The sequence below is a fragment of the Sinocyclocheilus rhinocerous genome, unplaced genomic scaffold (assembly GCF_001515625.1).
Source record: "Sinocyclocheilus rhinocerous isolate Xijiao unplaced genomic scaffold, SAMN03320098_v1.1 scaffold629, whole genome shotgun sequence".
NCBI classification, from domain to species: domain Eukaryota; kingdom Metazoa; phylum Chordata; class Actinopteri; order Cypriniformes; family Cyprinidae; genus Sinocyclocheilus; species Sinocyclocheilus rhinocerous.
Window position 1 is genome coordinate 109,657 of NW_015652278.1, and position 18,919 is coordinate 128,575.

Here is an 18,919-nt window from a genome sequence, read left to right on the forward strand (position 1 = left end):
AAAAATGCAGAAAGTTTCCTGTGAGGGGTAGGTTTAGGGGTAGGGTTGGTGTAGGGCAATAGAATATACGTTCTGTACAGTAGAAAAACCATTACGCCTATGGGATGTCCCCACAAGGATAGCTGACCAGACATGAGTGTGTGTGTGTGTGTGTGTACTGGTTTATATATCCTGGTGGGGACTTAAACCTGACTACACACAGACTCATGGGGACTCGTGTCACGGTGGGGACCTAAATTGTGGTCCCCACGGGTACAAAAGCTTATAAATCATACAGAATTAGGTTTTTTGAAAATCTAAAAATGCAAAAAGTTTCCTGTGAGGGGTAGGTTTAGGTGTAGGGTTGGTGTAGGGCAATAGAATATACGGTCTGTAGAGTATAAAAACCATTACGCCTATGGGATGTCCCCACAAGGATAGCTGACCAGACGTGTGTGTGTGTGTGTGTGTGTGTGTGTGTGTGTTAAGAGTGTGATCTGTCTGCTCTGTTGTCTGCAGTATGCATGCATGCATCAGTGAGTTTCAGGCTCTTTGTTGGCTGGATGGAGGCGGGGCGCTGCGCGGCCGCAGGTCCTTTTGTGCCCCTCACATTTTGGCCAAAATCAGAGCTTGCAGACGCGCCAGAAGCACGAAACCGGACTATACAAAAAGAAAATCTTAACAAACAGCGATGTTATTCTAACACAGCGTTTTGTTTAAGGAGCTTTGTGAAATTGTAGGTGAGTCATGAACTCCTGGTTGGGCCAGGAGAAAAACTTTCTATTTTATGATTATTATTATTATCATTATTTGTTGAGGATATTTAGTTAAGTGACTCGTTATCTTAAACAACTTTATTTTCTTTATAGACGTTATCTTTTATGTTGTGCATTTTTGTCTGCTGGACTATTGGCTGGTCAACAGATTACCCCGTTACTAAGCAACCGGTTGTCTAGATTCTCAACTAGCAGCAGACGTTCGTCAGGAATACTTGGAACGAGCCTACGATTTCGCGTTTTTAAACTTAATAAACAAAAGAAAACATAAGTTAAACGTGAAATATTTGTCTGTCAATATTATATTAAAACAAATAATCGTAATGCCACTGATGCCCGAATTGCATCATAACTTGCGCAAACTGAACATTAAACTCACTTAAATAAATGTAATATAACTTTTCCCACACACTATAGACTTAGTCATATTTACACAAGATGTACTGTGATAATTTTGTTGTAATAAAGGTTTTAACATGCTGATATGAGATAATAAGAACATTATTGACTGATTGTCTTTTTAAGCCAAAAAAGGTGGTAAAACTTTGGTGGGAAAGTACTTCATATTCATAATGTTTTACAAGATGCAAACAGTGTTTGGCTTTAGTGGCCTCATGGGCTCCAAAACCGAACGGCCTCATTGGCCCTCATTACTAAATTAAAAACATTTACCTTTTTTTCTTTTAAACAAGCTAAACTTTGAAGTTAAATATAACTTTTTTTAGTGTTTCAAATTCAATACATTACAACTTATTATAGAAAAAAAAAGTGTATTTGTGTTGTAGCTCTTTGAAGAAGTCTGAAGTCTTTAGGAGAGTGTGTTTGTAGTCCTGCGGTCTGGCAGGTGTGGGATGTTGTGCACTGTTGTTCAATCTCCCGCCAATATTGCACTCGTCCCGGCCTCCCTGACCACGAGGAACACGCGACTCCTCGCTGCAATCTCCCGCCACTACAGCGGATTATGAAGAGCTCGACCACTAGGGCGGCGCCAGACTGCAGGTGTATATTCAACACCAGTGTGAGTATATGACCCTTACTAGCTTACTACTTACTGAATATTGTGCAGTATGCATCGTATACTGTGTACTTTTTTGCATTGCATACAGTATTCCATACAGTGTGAACTGATGTATACTGCACAATTAGGAAAATTTAATATATAATTCAGGTGTTCATTAAATTTATGCATACAGAAAATTCACAAACTGTGTTTGAGAGTATACAAGCATGCTATTCCAAACATAGCATACAGTAGATTGTATTTGAATATTAATATATTAAAATATAATGTTTAATATAACTTTATTTTAACTAATGTTAAATTAATATATTTCTATACATATGCTTGAGCTTAGCTCTCATTCATCATTAATGGCATACAGAACAGGAGAATTCTGGGGTTGACATTAAACTGTCAATTTTGGTATTTTTAGAATTGATTTCTGTTTTTGTCATGTATTAATAATGATTATAGAACCATGGTACTGTTGGGTATTTGTGGTGTTCTAGAAAATACATCAAATCCCTTTATTTCAAGACATTTGTTAATGTAAACACACACTACAGGACTCTCTCAAACATACACTCATACTCACACATTATACGGCCCCGCGATGACACATAAACACACAAAACGTCAAATAAAAGTCTTTTCTCTCCTTTCATTCAGTCTCCTCATCCGGAGTGACACAGACGCTGGATAAATCTCTCATCTGTCCTGGTTGTTTGGCCCCTCGACACAGGAGTTCAGTGGCGCCACACTGGGTTTCAGAGGGTCTAGTGAGAGACAGAGGGCGTCTCACTCCCCTCACACCTTTATGTGCATTAGAACCTGTTTACGGTGTGTACTGAAGTCCTCTGGAACAGTATCTGGAAAAGATATGTTTCATTTGCTTTGTGAGTGTTTTGTTTTTAGTGTTGTAATGCTGTTTTTTTGTCAATAAACAACTTTTATTCAGAATTTGTAGATTTTAGATTTCTTGAAGACTTTGAGTGTTGGATTTGGGGGTCTGGGGATCATGATTTAAATATCAAAGAGTGGATTAATCTTTACCGTTACAGCCGTAGCGCAGATTGGACCAAATGATGTTCTCTTGAGAGAAGCAGAACACGCCCAGGCGTCCCCCTCTCATAGTGGTGTCAATCACAACATTGGAGTCAGCCACCATCTCTGTGCCTTCATACAGCTTCACCCTGCAACAGGAGCACAACATGAACACACATGAAAGCCCTCTTATGTGTGACTGTACAACACTTTTAGATCAAATAAATGCAGCCTTGGTGAGCAGAAAAGATATTTCAAAAACAAAAAAATCTTTGTCAAATCTCTGTATGGTAATGTATATTAAAAATATATCAATGTAATTATTCAAATGTAGAAAATATTAAAAAAGATCATCTTCTACCAAGTGAAAAATAAATGTGCACCAAAGTACGTTAGAGTCTTGTTGGACACAACCAAAATGGGAAACATTTTCTCCTCCCACTTAAAACCCTCTTTATTTTGCCATCATAAATGCACACTTATAAGGTTAGTTGATTTTTATTATTCGCATTTAGCAATGCTGACCCAATTTTGGGTCACAACCCAGCAGTTGAGAAGCGTTGTTCTAGAATATTCTGGTCTGAATGAAGCCGAGAGCTGTTTTATGCTACAGGCTGCTAAACTTCACCTGCTCACCCTCTAATTACCTGATAATAAACGAGATCTGATTTGATTTAGCAGCAGGCCCGACTTAAATTGCATTATGTATGAGTGGAGCATGTCTGCAGCACAATCCAGTGTGAGTGTGTGTGCGTACTGTGCTCTATTCACTCCTCTCACTGAATACAAAGCAGGTGTGTTTATGTGTGTGTGTTTGAAAGGGCCCTTACAAAGCCTCGGCTACACATTGTCTCACAAAACTGCATATACGTGTACGTACACACACACATACACATATTGAGCGCCACACAGCTCTCTCTCTTCCTGTAGGTATTTATAACTACTTGAAACTTTGGAAAGTTCTGATCTGAAGTGTTAAATATTCATGTAGTTTGAAAGCTTCAGAACTGCTTAACCATCAAATGAGAAGTTACTGTAGTCAATTTCTGTTATGACAATTTAAAAAAAAAAACTTTTTTGAGCATTTGCTGGAGTTGGTTCTTTGGCAAAGAGCATCTGATTTACAACACAATGCCAAGAAATTACGCAGTACAGGAAATCATACACAATACATGTTTAACTGTCCTCTGTGGTCCGTTCTCTCTCTTTCTTTAACGGCCCGTCCACTACAGTAGTTTCCGTTGGATCTGCATATGAACAGGCACCAAGAAAATTCTTGCCAAGGATTTCATTGGCATGGCAACCACAACAAAGGGCAGCCAGGGGGCCCAACCACTCAGCAGAGTCTCAGGGGTGTGAGGGGGGCAAGAGGAGGGGGGGCAACTGAGAAGAAATTTTAAGGATAACTTGTCATATGCCCCCACCACCCTCTCTCCAGCATACCAGCACAAACTTCCATCAGCTGCCAGTGCAGTCAATGACCGAGTCTGGTATGGCGCCCTCTTGTGACGACAAAAGCGACCCACAATCGGACAGACAAAAAAGTTGTTTCAGCAGGGACGAACAACTTAATACTTTTACTAAAGGAATACACCAGTTTAAATATAATTTACAGCAATATTTATTTTAGTATCACTGAGATACTAAATATTTTGCATTGAGTATATTTTTATATTTTCTGTTTTCATTTCAAATTTTTAGTAAATTTGTTTTTGTCTATTTTATTCAGGTTTTTTTTCAATTATGTCTATAATGTTTTTATTAATTTTGATTTCAATTGTACTTTAGTACATCAAGTTAAACTAAATGAAAATGAAAAACATTTTATTGGCAATTTTTTTCTTTTTTTTGAGTTTATTTTATTTCAAGTAACAATTTTTTTATGATTTTAGTTCACTTATATTAACCCTGATTACAACTTAAAACAACTCATTACTCCAGTCTTCATTCTCACATGATCCTTCAGAAATCATTCTAATATGCTGATTTGGTACTCAAGAAACATTTCTCATTATTATCAATTTTGACAGCAGTTGACCCACGAGAAACCTTGATTTTTTTTTATTCTTTGATAAATAGAAATAAAAAAAAATTTGAAATAGAAATCATTTGTTACATTATAAATATCTTTACTGTCACTTGTGATCAATTAAATGCATCCTTGCTGAATATAAGTATTCATTTTTTTTATTTTTAATTTAACTGACCCCAAACTTTTGAACAGTAGTGTATATTGTGTTGCTACACAATTGTCCCCAATTGGAGGAGGTCTCACCTGATGTAGCCGACCTGTGGCCGATGGCTGAGCTGCCACCGGTACGAGGTTTTATCTTGCCAGCCGACATTTCGTGGGTCTTTCCAGAGCAGTTTCACCTCTCCATCCGTATCCCCTGTGTGCCACAGAGCATTACGAAGAAACTCACTGGGGCCAGTACGAGACTTCACCGCCTACGCAAACACAGTTTCAAGTCTTACTTCCCAAAAGCTCATATGGACATTAGCGAGCCAATATATTTCCATGAATCAAAGGCAACATTTTCACCTTGAGCTGCAGGCCTGGTTCAGCCATGGCCCTGAAGGGTATCGACTGCCAGTATGTCTGTTCGGTCTGCTTCCACATCACCACATAGAAACTAGATGAATCCTGATAGCCAAAGATGAAGCCGGCGTAGTCGTCGTCAGTCACGGTGTTAACGTGAAATGTTCCCTCGAAGTCCACACCGTTAAACGCTGTGTAACCTGTGGAGAACCGATTTACAGTTTGCATTTGCAAGTCCACTGGGCATCTAGCTTCTGAAATCTGAAACTAGTGGTTGACCGATATATCGGCCGATATTTGGCATTTTTCAAATATCGGCATCGGCCGATACGTTTTTCTGTTTGGCCGATGCATTCGTGGTTTTATTTTGACGGCGCACCAGACTTTTATTTTGACGGCGCTGAGAACGGCAGCGCTTGAACAACACACAGTGCTCACATTCTCCCGCTTGTTCGCTGTCATCGTTAACAGTTCTGTCCACTAATAATCAGATAGAACTGTTAAACAAAGGAATTAAAATGTATACAAAAAAGTATTATAACGATTGCTTTTATATTGTTAGTAATAGAAAGGCAAACATTATAATACTTTCTCGTTTGCCGTCAGCATTCAGCAAATACGCATTTATATCATTTAAACAAATCTTTGAATGACTAATGAACATCTAATTTCACAAACCTTGCAAACTTAGTCGAATCCAGCTGTAAGATCTTATGAAGTGTGTATTTGTATCCTGCATGATCGCGAATGCATGACGGTCAGTCCGTGTGAATTGAATACGGACAGGAGAAGACGCGCGATCGACAAACTCGTGATTTCAAATTATGCTGCGCTTCATGCTTTTGCCCAATGTCATATTCATGTCATTTTCACTGTGTGCTGTATGTAAAATGAGGGTTACCTTGGCTTTATTTGAAAAAAAAATGTGATTCCCAATGCACACAAACTTCCCAGAATAGTGAGTGCCCTGTTGGTTACAGTGCTTCCTTTTTAATTATATTTGTATTAAATATTTGTTTATTTGTGAAAAATACTTTGTCATTTAAAGTATAAGCATGTTTATTTTACACATTTATTTTTTAACCCATTTTCAAATTATTTAAAATTTCTTAAATATTAAATAAAATAAATAAAATTATATCGGCCATCGGTCACCCTGCTTTTCCAAGATATCGGCATCGGCTGTCAAAAAACCAATATCGGTCAACCACTATCTGAAACCAAACTCACCCACTGCCAAGCCCGGGTCACTGTTCATGGTTTGAACAATCTCCATACCCTGAAACACAAATGTATCTGTATTAATTCATTCTTTATTACCACCTAGAAAAGTACAGAAAATTACAGACTTCATCTTTAAATTATATGCATGACATCATTCATAACCAGTTCTAGCTGAGACCCATTTCTATGTACTGCATAAGTAAAGTAATAAGTCTTTAAATTTAAATTTGACAAACTATAAATCATTAGAAAGGACAAAGTCATGAAATTCAACTTTTGACCTCTGTTTTGTTATAAATATCTGATAGTGACAATAATTTCTTAATTTTTTGTCAGGAGGTATGCAAAATCAAAAATCAAGTCCATGCCTTTAATATATCTTTAAATATGAGCCTTTTATGCATCCACTGAGAAAAAACAAGCTCTAATATTCGTATTCAGATTCTAAAATGTTTACTTCAAATTTCTTTAGAGAGGAGTATTATTTATTTATTTATTTAGTATGTTTTTATGCAAAATTGAGCGATTTGAACAATATGGAGCGCTAAACACATGTAATGTATGTTTCATTCACACTTGAAGCCAGAAGGCACCCAAACATCAATTTATTGTTTATAAGTAAAATTTTAATCTCTGGAATAGATGTAGTGCAACATGATGAACCTGTGTCAATGAGAGCAGCAGGAATCCCATGATGCTTTACCTGATTGAGCACCACCCAGTTCGGGTCGATCTGAGCGTCACCCTCTGGGTCCAGAATGACTGTCTGATAGGCTCTGAAATCTGTAAGTGTGACTTCAGCACTTTCTGGACACACATCAATCAAATCCATCACCGCATCATTGTCAAAGTCATTCTCACATACGTCACCGACTCCGTTACCTAAACAACAAGAAAGAAAGTAATAATGTGAGTCATTAATCAGAAGGATTATTCACCATCAGTGAATATGAATGCTCTTACTGTCTGAGTCTTTCTGGTTGGGGTTGGAAATGAGTCTGCAGTTATCGGGTCCGATGCCGTTGATGGCGTGATTGTCTGGGACCCCGTCATTATCGTCGTCATCATCACAGTCATCTCCGATGCCGTCATTGTCCGAGTCGAGCTGAGAGCTGTTTGGAATGTCGGGACAGTTATCTCGAGTGTCCTGGTGTCCGTCTCCATCACTGCAAACACACAACATTAAACACTATGAGCTGAAATGTGTGTCTGAGCTGAAAATAAACTATATGAGCTACTATCAGACACTAGAGGGCAGCAGTCTTACCATATCCAGGTTAATGAGTCAATGAATAATCTACCAATTGTGTGATTTATATGTTTGAATTTACATTTGAGTTGTGTTTACTCACGTGTCTTGATTGGTGTCGCAAACATCCCCAACTAAGTCATTGTCTACATCTGTCTGCAATAGAAATAATTACGTTTATTATTTATACGATTAATGATATAAAAGTACATATAAAAGACTGCAAAAGCTAGCTGTTTTTCAGTTACTCAAATGATTTGTTAAAGGCATAGTTCCCTTTAACAAACAGTTAACAAAAGTTTTGTTATTATCATTAACTAAAATTAAAACAATTATATAAACATTTTTTGTTACTTGAAATAAAGTTGAAATAAAATAAAATACAAATATTAACAAAAAATTATAAAATTTGCCTTGGCAACTAATCAAAATGAGTGTACGTTGAAGCACTAAAATTACTAACTGGAAATAAATAAAAACAAATTAAACCTAAAAAGTAATATTTAAAGTCTTCTGTAACCATATGATAGCTTTGTATAAGGAACAGACCAAAATTGGGAGGGGAAGTCAAATATGGCCTTGTTTTATTGTCCACAAAAGAAAGAAAGAAAGAAAGAAAGGAACACAGGTTTGGAATGACAGACATTAGGAGTTAACAAATTAAACCTAAAAAGTAATATTTAAAGTCTTCTGTAACCATATGATAGCTTTGTATAAGGAACAGACCAAAATTGGGAGGGGAAGTCAAATATGGCCTTGATTTATTGTCCACAAAAGAAAGAAAGAAAGAAAGAAAGAAAGGAACACAGGTTTGGAATGACATTAGGAGTTCGCCCAAAAATGATAATTGTGTATTTGAGACTCCATCAATGTACAAAGTATAAAGTTTAATATAAACTAAGATGTAATTCAGTACCTGCATGGGGTTGCTGATCTCAGGACAGCTGTCACATGCATCACCCACTCCGTCTCTGTCTCGGTCTGTCTGCATTGGGTTTGGCACTTTGGGACAGTTATCCAGCACGTTCTGGATTCCTGCAAAACATCCACACACATCACATTCTCAAAGGATGATGTTGCAGGGACACAAAGCAGATCAATTCATCAATCTGAACAGTCTTTACCATCTCCATCGATGTCATCATCGCATGCATCTCCCTCTCCGTTATTGTCAGTGTCTTTCTGGTCAATGTTGGGAACGGTGGGACAGTTATCACATGCGTCACCAAATGAATCAGTGTCAGAGTTCTGCTGATCTTTATTGGAAACCAACCGACAGTTATCCTGAGAAAAAAAAAACAAGAAAAAAAAAACAATTTCTATAGTATTTTAGTATTTATTAATATTTTGAATTAATTTTTATGTTTTAAAATTTCATTTTAATTTTAGTAATTTTGTTATGTGCTTTTGTAATTTTATTCATTTTTTTCAGATTTCTATATTGCTTCAAATAATTTTATTTCAGTTTTTTTTTTTTTTAGTACACATTCCCAGGCAACATTTCTCATTTTCATTTAAGTTTTGAAGTTTAACGTTTTTAGCTAACATTTATATTTCATTTTATTTCAAATAATGAAAATGATTTTGAATAGTTTTAGTTAACAATAATAACAATGTGGGCCACAAACACACCTCTACATTTTTTATTCCGTCTCCATCTGCATCCTCATCACACTGGTCTCCAATCCCATCATTATCTGCATCTTCCTGACCGGAGTTGGGCGTGAAGATGCAGTTGTCCTGAAAAACACAAAATATGAATATCCCTAGTGCAATACTTGAAGCAATTGCATAAGAGCATAAAGACCTGTGTTCAGACTTGGGAAAAGTTGACTGCAAGCTGTGGTGAATCTATCATATAAAAGTCCAAGCAAATGCAAAAACAAACTTGGTCTATGTAAACACATTACCTCATCTAGGATGAATAGCTTAATTTCCATGAAAGGTACAAGATGTACGAGCAATCGTACATGAACTGGAAAGAATCAAGTCTATAAACCATCAGAATAAATAGAACAATATGGTCACATCAAAGAGTCACATCAATTCAGTGAATGTTTATACAGCATCAGTGTGTGCAGGGAGAAGGATGGTGGGTTAAAAGATTGTGAGTTTCAGACCTGTTTGCAGTGCTTGTCATTGTCCATGCAGGGCAAGGAGCGATCCGGATAACCATCAATATCCGTGTCCTTCCCACAGGTGTGACCATTACCGGCCCATCCGACATTACACTAAGAGAATCATACAGAAATTTACCAGAAAACTTGAGAACGATGTAATAAAGATATGATATGATATATGTAAATCTGATTTCTTTTTAGTCCTAAGCCTTGATAAGTTATGAGTGACAGGGCATCTTGTCAGTTACTTGGTTTATACTGCATTGCTCTCAGTAGCCCAGCCCACTGTGAAACCTCATTGGTTCAAAATCCTGCTCCACGCAATTGTACATTAAAGGGACAGTTCACCCAAATATAAAAATTCTCACCCTTATCTCAAACCCGTATATGACTTATTTTCTTCTGTGGAACACAAAAGAAGATATTTTGAAGATGTTGGTAACCAAACACTGCTTTTTGTCCAAAGAGTAGAAGTCAATGGTAACCAAAACTGAGACATTTCTCTTTTTTTTTTTTTATGTTCCACAGAAGAAAGAAAATCATACTGATTTGGAACAATGTGAGCATGAATATCTGATAATAGAATTTTCAGATTTGGTTGAACTATCGTTTTAATTTAATACATTCCGATTGGATGTGATTGTGAGACAAACTGCTTGTCTCTGAAATCTTTACACATCTCGTCTGGTTAGGACACATGTTATACTGGTAACTGAGGAGACATACAGCGCAGGTGACGTCGCCGTTCCGCTGAATGACGCAGTGAGCGTTAGTGTCACAGGGGTTGAAACTGAGCATAGCGCACGATTTCCGAGGGAAACATCCAGTTGTCTGATTCCCAACATATCCAAACTTGCACTGACCGCATCGATATGATCCCTAAGAGAAGGGAGAAGTAGTTCAAAAACGTTAACATATACACTTTGTATGATTTCAGAGAAAAAGTACTGGACTCACAATGGTGTTGATGCAGTTGGAGTTGGGTGTGCAGGCGTTGGCCAAATCAAGACATTCATCAATATCAGAGCATTCCTGAAACAAATTCATAAGAAAAAGACATTGATTGCTATTTGTTTTGCCATTTTTCTATCTAATGGAAAGGCATTTTTAAGTGTCTTAATACTTTTTTGGGGCCACTGTACCTGGTGGTGACCCTTAGCATATTCCACACTGACATTCAAATTTTGAATTACATATTTCTCCAAAATTCCCTATTTTACCTTTATTTTAAAAGTTTTGCCATTTTTTTGATACTCCAGCTGCTTTCATCTGCTCAAATATATGGCTAAAATGATTAATTATAGACACTAGCATTCAAAATTAACCTATCAAATGCATTTTTGTAAGAACAACAAAGGATTTTTTTCATTTTTTGAATTTTATAACAACTTTCAATGCATTACATTCATGAAACATGACAGTAAAAACATTTAAAATGTTACAAAAGATTTCTATTTCATATAAATGCTGTTCTTTTGAACTTTCTATTGATCAAAAAAATCAAAAAATTTCCACAATAATATTAAGCAGCACAACTGTCTTTAACATTAATAATAATCAGAAATGTTTCTTGAGCAGCAAATCAGCATATTAGAATGATTTCTGAAGTATCATGTGACACTTTATACTGTAGTAATGATGCTGAAAATTCAACTTTGCCATCACAGGAATAAATCAAATTTTTAAATATATTATAATAGAAAACAGTTACTTTAAATTGTAATAATATTTCACAATACTACTGTTTTTACTGTATCTCTGATCAAATAAATGCAGGGTACCTGACGTTGACTCTTAGCATATTCCACACCGAATCCAGAGAGAGGAGGACCCCACAGTCCGGGTGGGCAGGGCTCACAGGTAAACCCTTTTGCTGTGTTGACACATGCGCCTGGTGTGTAACACGGCTGAGCCTCTGCACACTGATGGGGAGAGACATGCTAATATGAAACAGCTTTAGCAAAACAACACTCATGAATACAAAACAAAGGCATGTTTATTCAAGAGTCTTTGGAACATGGACATAAACAGTTACAGTGGTTTCTGGACCAAGACTTATCAGTATACGAAGATAAAACCAGCGCTAAATGCCCTCACCTACCTCATCTATATCCTGACAGTGTGTGCCGTTCCCTGTCATGCCCTCCGGACAGGGGCCACAGCGGTACCCTGGGAAATCAAATGTCTCCATGCAGGCCACGCCCTTAAAGCAGGGGTTGGGCTGACAGCGTGAACGCGGCTCATGAAATCCTTCAAAACAAAGAGACATATTATCATAAAAAGCCAATAACAATCAATAAGCTCAAGGAATCTAATATCATGCTAATTATACATACACAAAAGAATCTAAAGCCCTCTGTCTGGATATATTCGTAATGGAATACTAGAATACTGCTTCCCGCATACATATAGTATTCACTGCATACTGCCTACTATGAAAAAGTACTATTTGAAACAGAATTATGCCGAGATAAACATTTCAAACATTGTCACAAGACCTCATTATTGAATTTCTAACTCAGTTTTAAGTAAAAGTGTCTTTTGACCAAAAGATGTGTTAAATAAGAAATATTTAATATCATGGAATGAAAGTCCAGTTGCATTGGATTATGGGATACATTCTATAGAGTGTGCTGTGTTAAATACTGGAAGGTTTGTGGAGAGGCTTTCAGTTTGAATGAAAAAATTGGAGACAATTTTAAATTTTTTTTAGCAGTTTTAATACATATTTCACCTTCATTCTAAACTGTTAAATATGCAGGCAAATAAGTAATTACATACTACCATTGAGAAGTTTGGGGTCATCATGATTTTTTTTGTTAAAGAAATTAAAATTAAGCAAAGATGCATTAAATTGATCAAAGGACATTTAACAAAACAAAAAAATCTCTATTTCCAAAGAAATGCTGTTGAATTTTCAATTAATCATACAAACCTGACAAAATGACAAAAAAAAAATCATAGCTTTGACAAAAACATTAAGCAGCACAACAATTTTCAACATGACGATGATGATAATGATGATGATGATAAGAAATGTTTCTTGAGCAGCAAATCAGCATGTTAGAATGATTTCTGAAGGATGAAACTGTGACACTGAACATAAATCAAACATGTTCAGAACAGATTCCCTCACATATATACACTAACTCACTCACACCTGTTCTCTGATGTCCTCTCTCAGCCCTCCCAAGATCTGATTAAAGATGATCAACTGCCCAATTAGAGCTTTAGTGTGGTCACCTGTACAAAAAGAATCAATTATCTTCTAATTAAATCAATAAATATAAAACAAACAAATTGCATATCATGACTTCACCAATGCAGACTCACCTAGAATAGAATTAACCTCACCGTTCACTGAAAAACAAAGTTTAAACAAAAATATTTCAGACAAAGACTTCACAACCAATCAAAAACCTGTATATTCAAGCTCCATGTACAATCCTGTGTTGATGCTGGGCTGGCTAACCTATGTTATATGAAGAGGCGTCTCCCTGAAAGGGGCAGTCGGTAAGAGCCCCAGCCTGGGCAACAGTGCCCCCTAGAGCCACTTTAAGATACTCCACTGAACCCTGGAAGAAAAAACATTTGATTATAGTATTTGATTTAATATTAGTCTTGATATCTGGATTTCAGTTCATGACCAATCACAACATCTAAGCTCTCATTTCATTAAAATTAAAGGAATAATTCACTCAATGAAAACCTGAACGCTTTATTATTTCTGTGATACACATAAAGGAGAATTTTTGAAGAATCCACACAGGTCATATCATATTTATATTTTTGTCTTCCATGGAAAAAAGAATAGTGCACACTACTGTCCAAAAATCTGGGGCTAGTCAGATTTTTTTTAAATAAATTAATAATTTTATTAAGCAAGAATGCTTTAAATTGATCAAAATAGTAAAGACTTTTACATTGTTACAAAATATTTCTATTTCAAATAAATGCTGAACTTTTGAACTTCATTCATCAAAGAATCCTGCATTTTTTTTTTTAAGTATCTCAGTTTGGACCAAAAATCTTAAAAAGCATAACTGTTTTTAACATTGATATTTTACTTTTTTTTTTTTTTTAATGATTTCTAAAGGATCATGTGAAATCAACACTGGAGTGATGGCTGCTGAAAATTCAGTTTTGCCATCACAGAAATATATTAAATTTAAAAATTTAAAACTTTTAAATTTAAATAATATTTATTTGTTTATTCAGTTATTTTAAACTTGAAAAAAAAATCAAAATTTTTCACATTTTTACTAAATAAATGCAGCATTGGCATAATAAAATTGAAAAACACTACAAAATCATACAGACCACAAACTTTTGAATGGTAGTGCAGGTATTGTGAAAACATAATGAAGACATCATATTATCAAGGTCATATTATGTTGGTCTCACCTGCATCCGAGTGTATGCCTTGTGGCCATTACGAATCTCCACCAGCTCTGCATCTCTGGGCAGAGAGACTAATAGCGGCAGCCGCTGGGCAGAGTCAGTCAGACGACAGTTCACATAGAGTTCGAGGCTCAGGTACTCTCTGCGCAAGCCACCGACACGGAGTATAACAGACTGAGACTGTCCTTCTGCTAGATTTGGGCTCTGCAGATTGACTGTGTGCAGCTTCCCATCTTCACGAACATACCGGACCAGAACTACAGTAAAACAAACCTTTTAGTGATGTTCTGAGCAGACACCACATCCGCAACCCATTTTATCTCTGTGATGTGATGTATTTATAAGTGAAACAGAATATTCGATGAGAAAAAAAATGTAGGGCGGGACTTGATTTTATTCATCAGAAAATGATTGGATGGTTAAAATGGAGCCAAATCTGAATGTACGTATGTTGAAACAATAAGCAACAAGCTGTTGGATGTTGGTCAACAATATGAAACAGCCAACGCAGTGATGCCAATGGAATAGAAAAGCTGTTTCAGAGAAAAAGCAAGAACAAAACAAATGGTCATTACTTTTGTTAATCTTGCTCACGATGGCAACCTCCAGGTATTTCTTGTTATCCTGCTTGTTGTAGAGACCCAGCAGGACTCCACCCAGTTTAGGAGGCAGACGGAAGGAAGACATCACATACACATCACTGAGAGTCTTCAGAGCTAAAGAGATCTTCTCCACCGCAGCCACGGTCTGCTTCACATCCTCCAAACTCAACACGTCTATCACTGACAGAGAGAAACAGAGACAGCTAGAAATAAAGGAACAGTAAATGAATATTGTCATCTTGTTCCAAATGCATATGCTGATATTCTCCCAAGAATGGAGAATTTCTGCAGAAAACTTTACTCATTTTTTGTACAATGACAGTTTATAGTGACCACAGCTTTCAAACTCTAATAAGATATCAAATGAAAAGCAATAAAAGCACCAATGTAAAGTCCAACAATCTTTTCTTTTTCTTTTTTTTTTTAAATAATGACCAATAATTCCATTATTTTATCTTAGCAAACTTTTTAGAATTTATTTTTTAATTATTCTTAATAACTCTCATTCCCCCTCCAGTCCGTCTTGTTCTTACGTTATTTGGCTGGTTAAATTAAAATGAAACAATTAAAATGTGTAAAATTGATCAAAAGTCGGTGAGTTGAACTGGAGAACTGGATCAGACCTATTTGTGAATTAATCATTCAGACTAGGTTTGTTAAATGGGTTAATTGACCCATTGAAAAAAAAAACTGACTTGAAAAAAACAACAACATCAACAACAGCATGAGAGTGAGTAAATGAGGAATTTACTATAGCCTAGTAGCTACTACAGTCTCTTCATCTATCAGAGCTTTTATGAAACTGGACGAGGTAGAATGTTTCTCAAACTTTCTCAAAAAGTTACAAATTAAAGACAGCAAAAAGAGTGAATGCGAATTGAAAACATAGAAATTATAACTTTAAAATATATCTGCCAATATATAGGAAAGATAAAGTTTATTAACTGATAACTACCCGAGAGAGGCCAGTGTAACTAATTATGAAAGTTAAAAAAAATCTGAATAATTACCCGGTACGTCTTGTTTCTGTGCGCACTCTGTGAACCAGACGAACGTAAACACGAAGAGACTGGCCCAAACTTTCATGTTTACAAATAATACACGCAGAAGTGATAAAGAAAATATCCAGAACAGATTCGTCGGCGATGCATTGAAACACGAAATATTTCCACTGGAACAAACCTGCGCTGTGCAGGAGAGGGAGAGAGGGAGGGAGGGAGAGAGAGAGAGAGAGAGAGAGAGAGAGAGAGAGAGATGAATCCACCCTCCTCATCATCATACAACACATTTAAAACACACGCAAGATTGATAGCACGCGTAGACACAGAGGGCAATAAACCGGAACGTTTTTGAAAGTTTAATTTGACAAGCCGTCTTCAAATCCCAGTGCAACAGCCATGGACGTAAGTCTGACTTTTGCGAACAGAAAAAAAAGTAGTTAAAAAATAAATAAATAATGAAATAATGAAAAGTAGCACAAGTTATGTAGCGAGTGTCTGTATCGGTCTCGGGGTTCGTCTCGCGAAACAAAAAATATTGTAGCAAGGCGATATACATATAATATGTAGGTCTTTAAAAATATTTAAAATGTTCTTCCAATGTACCGCGCTCATCGTACTGTTGCTATGGTTACCCCTTAATGTGGACGTGACTTCCGTTCGCAAGTGTCTGCTTGGCGTCAACAAAAGATATCCACTCTGGTAGACTTTTTTTTTCTTTCTTTCTTTCTTTTTATCCCTGGTAGACTTTTATGTTGTTGTTGTTGTTGTTGTTGTTTATCTCTGGGTAGACTTTTGTGATAACTCTTTTGTAATAAAAGTTATTTAGAATTAGTGTATGTACTTTTTATATTTAATTTTATTTTACTTTTTTTTTTTAAATGGAGATAGCAATGCCTCCTTTGATATATAAACATTGTAATTATTGTAATAAACGATTATTGGAGCACGTTTTGCAAGAAAATACTATCTTAGTCTATCTACTTGATTTCGCAATTAATTAAAGCATTACTGTAATTATTTGTGAAATTTACTAGCAATTTCTGAGTAACAATTATTTAGAAGTAAATCCTACACCATTTTTCAGTTTATTTAAAGACCTGGTATTTACTCCATGGTAGAATAGCCTACTTAAAATAATATACATGGTAATACCATAAGAATTGTTGTTAGTGTCAAAAGAACAAATGCAAACACCAGCTTTGACATCTATTCCCGCTCAAGTTCATAATTCCAGGGTCAGCTCTTGATTTTGTGCCAGTCTGCTTGCAAACACAATCTCCTGGAATAAAGAAAGAAAATGCTGTTGACATTTTAAAGCAGAGCAGTATGAGGGCTGTTCAGTTTCAGCGTCCAGTCTCAACAGTTTGTCTTGGGGAGATGTTTATTTTTCATTACCTCTGAGTTTCCCTAGAAACAGCTTTAAAGCACTTTAAATGAGGAGCTTGTTAAACTGCCCTCATCCCAGGAGGGAAAATATGAGCTTTGAGTAAAAATTTTCAATTTCAAACTTTTACACCCTGAACAAAACCAGAACGGTCCATGACACACAGTTCAGAGCATTACCCCACCCACCGCTTCCACATCTCAATCCCTGTGTGGAAAATGAGCACAGCCCAAATGCATTTTTGCTTCTCGAACAGGAATTCTTTCCCAGATGATTCTTCTGAGGTCATTAAACAATGTTGTGTGGCTTCGGGGAGCTCCTGATTGCTCTGGATCTAGTGGTGGGGAGGGGGTTCACTGTTTCCACACACAAATACAGGAAACAATCCCAGGAAAGAACAGGAGCCAGAGAGATTCCAGTCTGGTGCTGTAACACACAGCTGTGTCTCCCCAGGGCACTACTGTAATTCACAGAGCCCTCGCTCAGTCACCTCTGATGCTCGGAAACACTGCCGGCAGGTAAACTAGCTTAAAGAGAATATCTTTCTCTCTTACAACCTCCACTTCACACAGTCCTCAGGGTCATTTGTTACAACAATGCAACAGATAAAATCAGCAACTCCCTTTGTGACAATGCAGCGTTGCATCTGCAGAAAAAAAGAAACCCACTGCAGAATCGGGATTATTCAGGACTGTTTATTTGCCCCTTAAATTATGAAAATAGAAATCAATAAGCAGTATGTATTTACATCCCATTTCAGTTAGTGAAAAAAAAGAGAAGAACTGCTGTTCAGTCTGTAGTTTGATTTCCATCTCCTTATCCGTAACAGATAAAATGACTCATGTATGAATGAATACACACATATCAACACACATCAGTGAACTACTGTAGTTTTGAAGCTTTATGGTGTGAAACAAAGATATTTAGGCAAACTACAAACATTAAGTAACAATACCCAAAACAACCATCTTCAACAATCCATTGTTTCTCTTTCAAAGAGTTTAACTAGAGTGAAAAATTCACTCAATTCAATTCACTAATTGCCTTACAGAAATTCTCATGGAAAGTTACAGGAACTGAAACATCTTAGCCCTTTTTTTGTGGTCTGTCAGCAAGATTCCTTTGGACATGAACTTTTGGTTTTAATAATTTGTTACCGTCTCCTACAAAAAGTGCAATTTCTAATCCTCAATAATGTAAGAAAGTTTCTCTCTTTATCCTTTGCAGTAAGGTGAAAATGTCACTTTCAAAGGGTTTGGTTATCCAAAAATGTAAATTCTGTCATCTTTAACTCACCCTTGTATGATTGTCACAAAAAGACATATTTTCAATCATGTTTAAGTCAATGTTTTCTATACAATGTGCCATAATACCGTTTTGGATCATTCTGGCACAATATTCAAATGTGCAATACACAAATTAGTGATGCCAAATGCTATTGGTTCTCACGTCATGTGATCAAGCGTGACGATCCAAATTTGAATATGCATATTTGAATAAGATTCAATACCCAAGAGGGATATTTTTAGTGAATAATTCTATAAATTATGGAGAGTTTCTTACATAAACTAAACTATTGCATGGTTGCAGAATACTTAGA

The 18,919-nt window shown here is 36.3% G+C and overlaps 1 protein-coding gene across 1 annotated transcript; it reads right to left on the reverse strand.

Annotated features, from left to right (window-relative positions):
* Positions 1-2,082: 2,082 nt before the first annotated feature.
* Positions 2,083-16,333, reverse strand: LOC107714313 (thrombospondin-3a-like). The gene is made up of 24 exons (XM_016520125.1): positions 16,306-16,333; positions 15,945-16,121; positions 14,908-15,114; positions 14,336-14,589; positions 13,404-13,506; positions 13,265-13,291; positions 13,092-13,174; positions 13,021-13,027; positions 12,033-12,181; positions 11,713-11,853; positions 10,889-10,963; positions 10,658-10,810; positions 9,932-10,042; positions 9,444-9,551; positions 8,936-9,095; positions 8,728-8,846; positions 7,915-7,967; positions 7,526-7,728; positions 7,266-7,444; positions 6,569-6,617; positions 5,342-5,538; positions 5,075-5,247; positions 2,809-2,948; positions 2,083-2,624 (listed from the first exon to the last, which is right to left on the reverse strand). Exons 1-24 carry the CDS (start codon positions 16,331-16,333, stop codon positions 2,563-2,565), a joined length of 2,958 nt encoding a protein of 985 aa, XP_016375611.1. The 3' UTR covers positions 2,083-2,562.
* Positions 16,334-18,919: the final 2,586 nt, after the last annotated feature.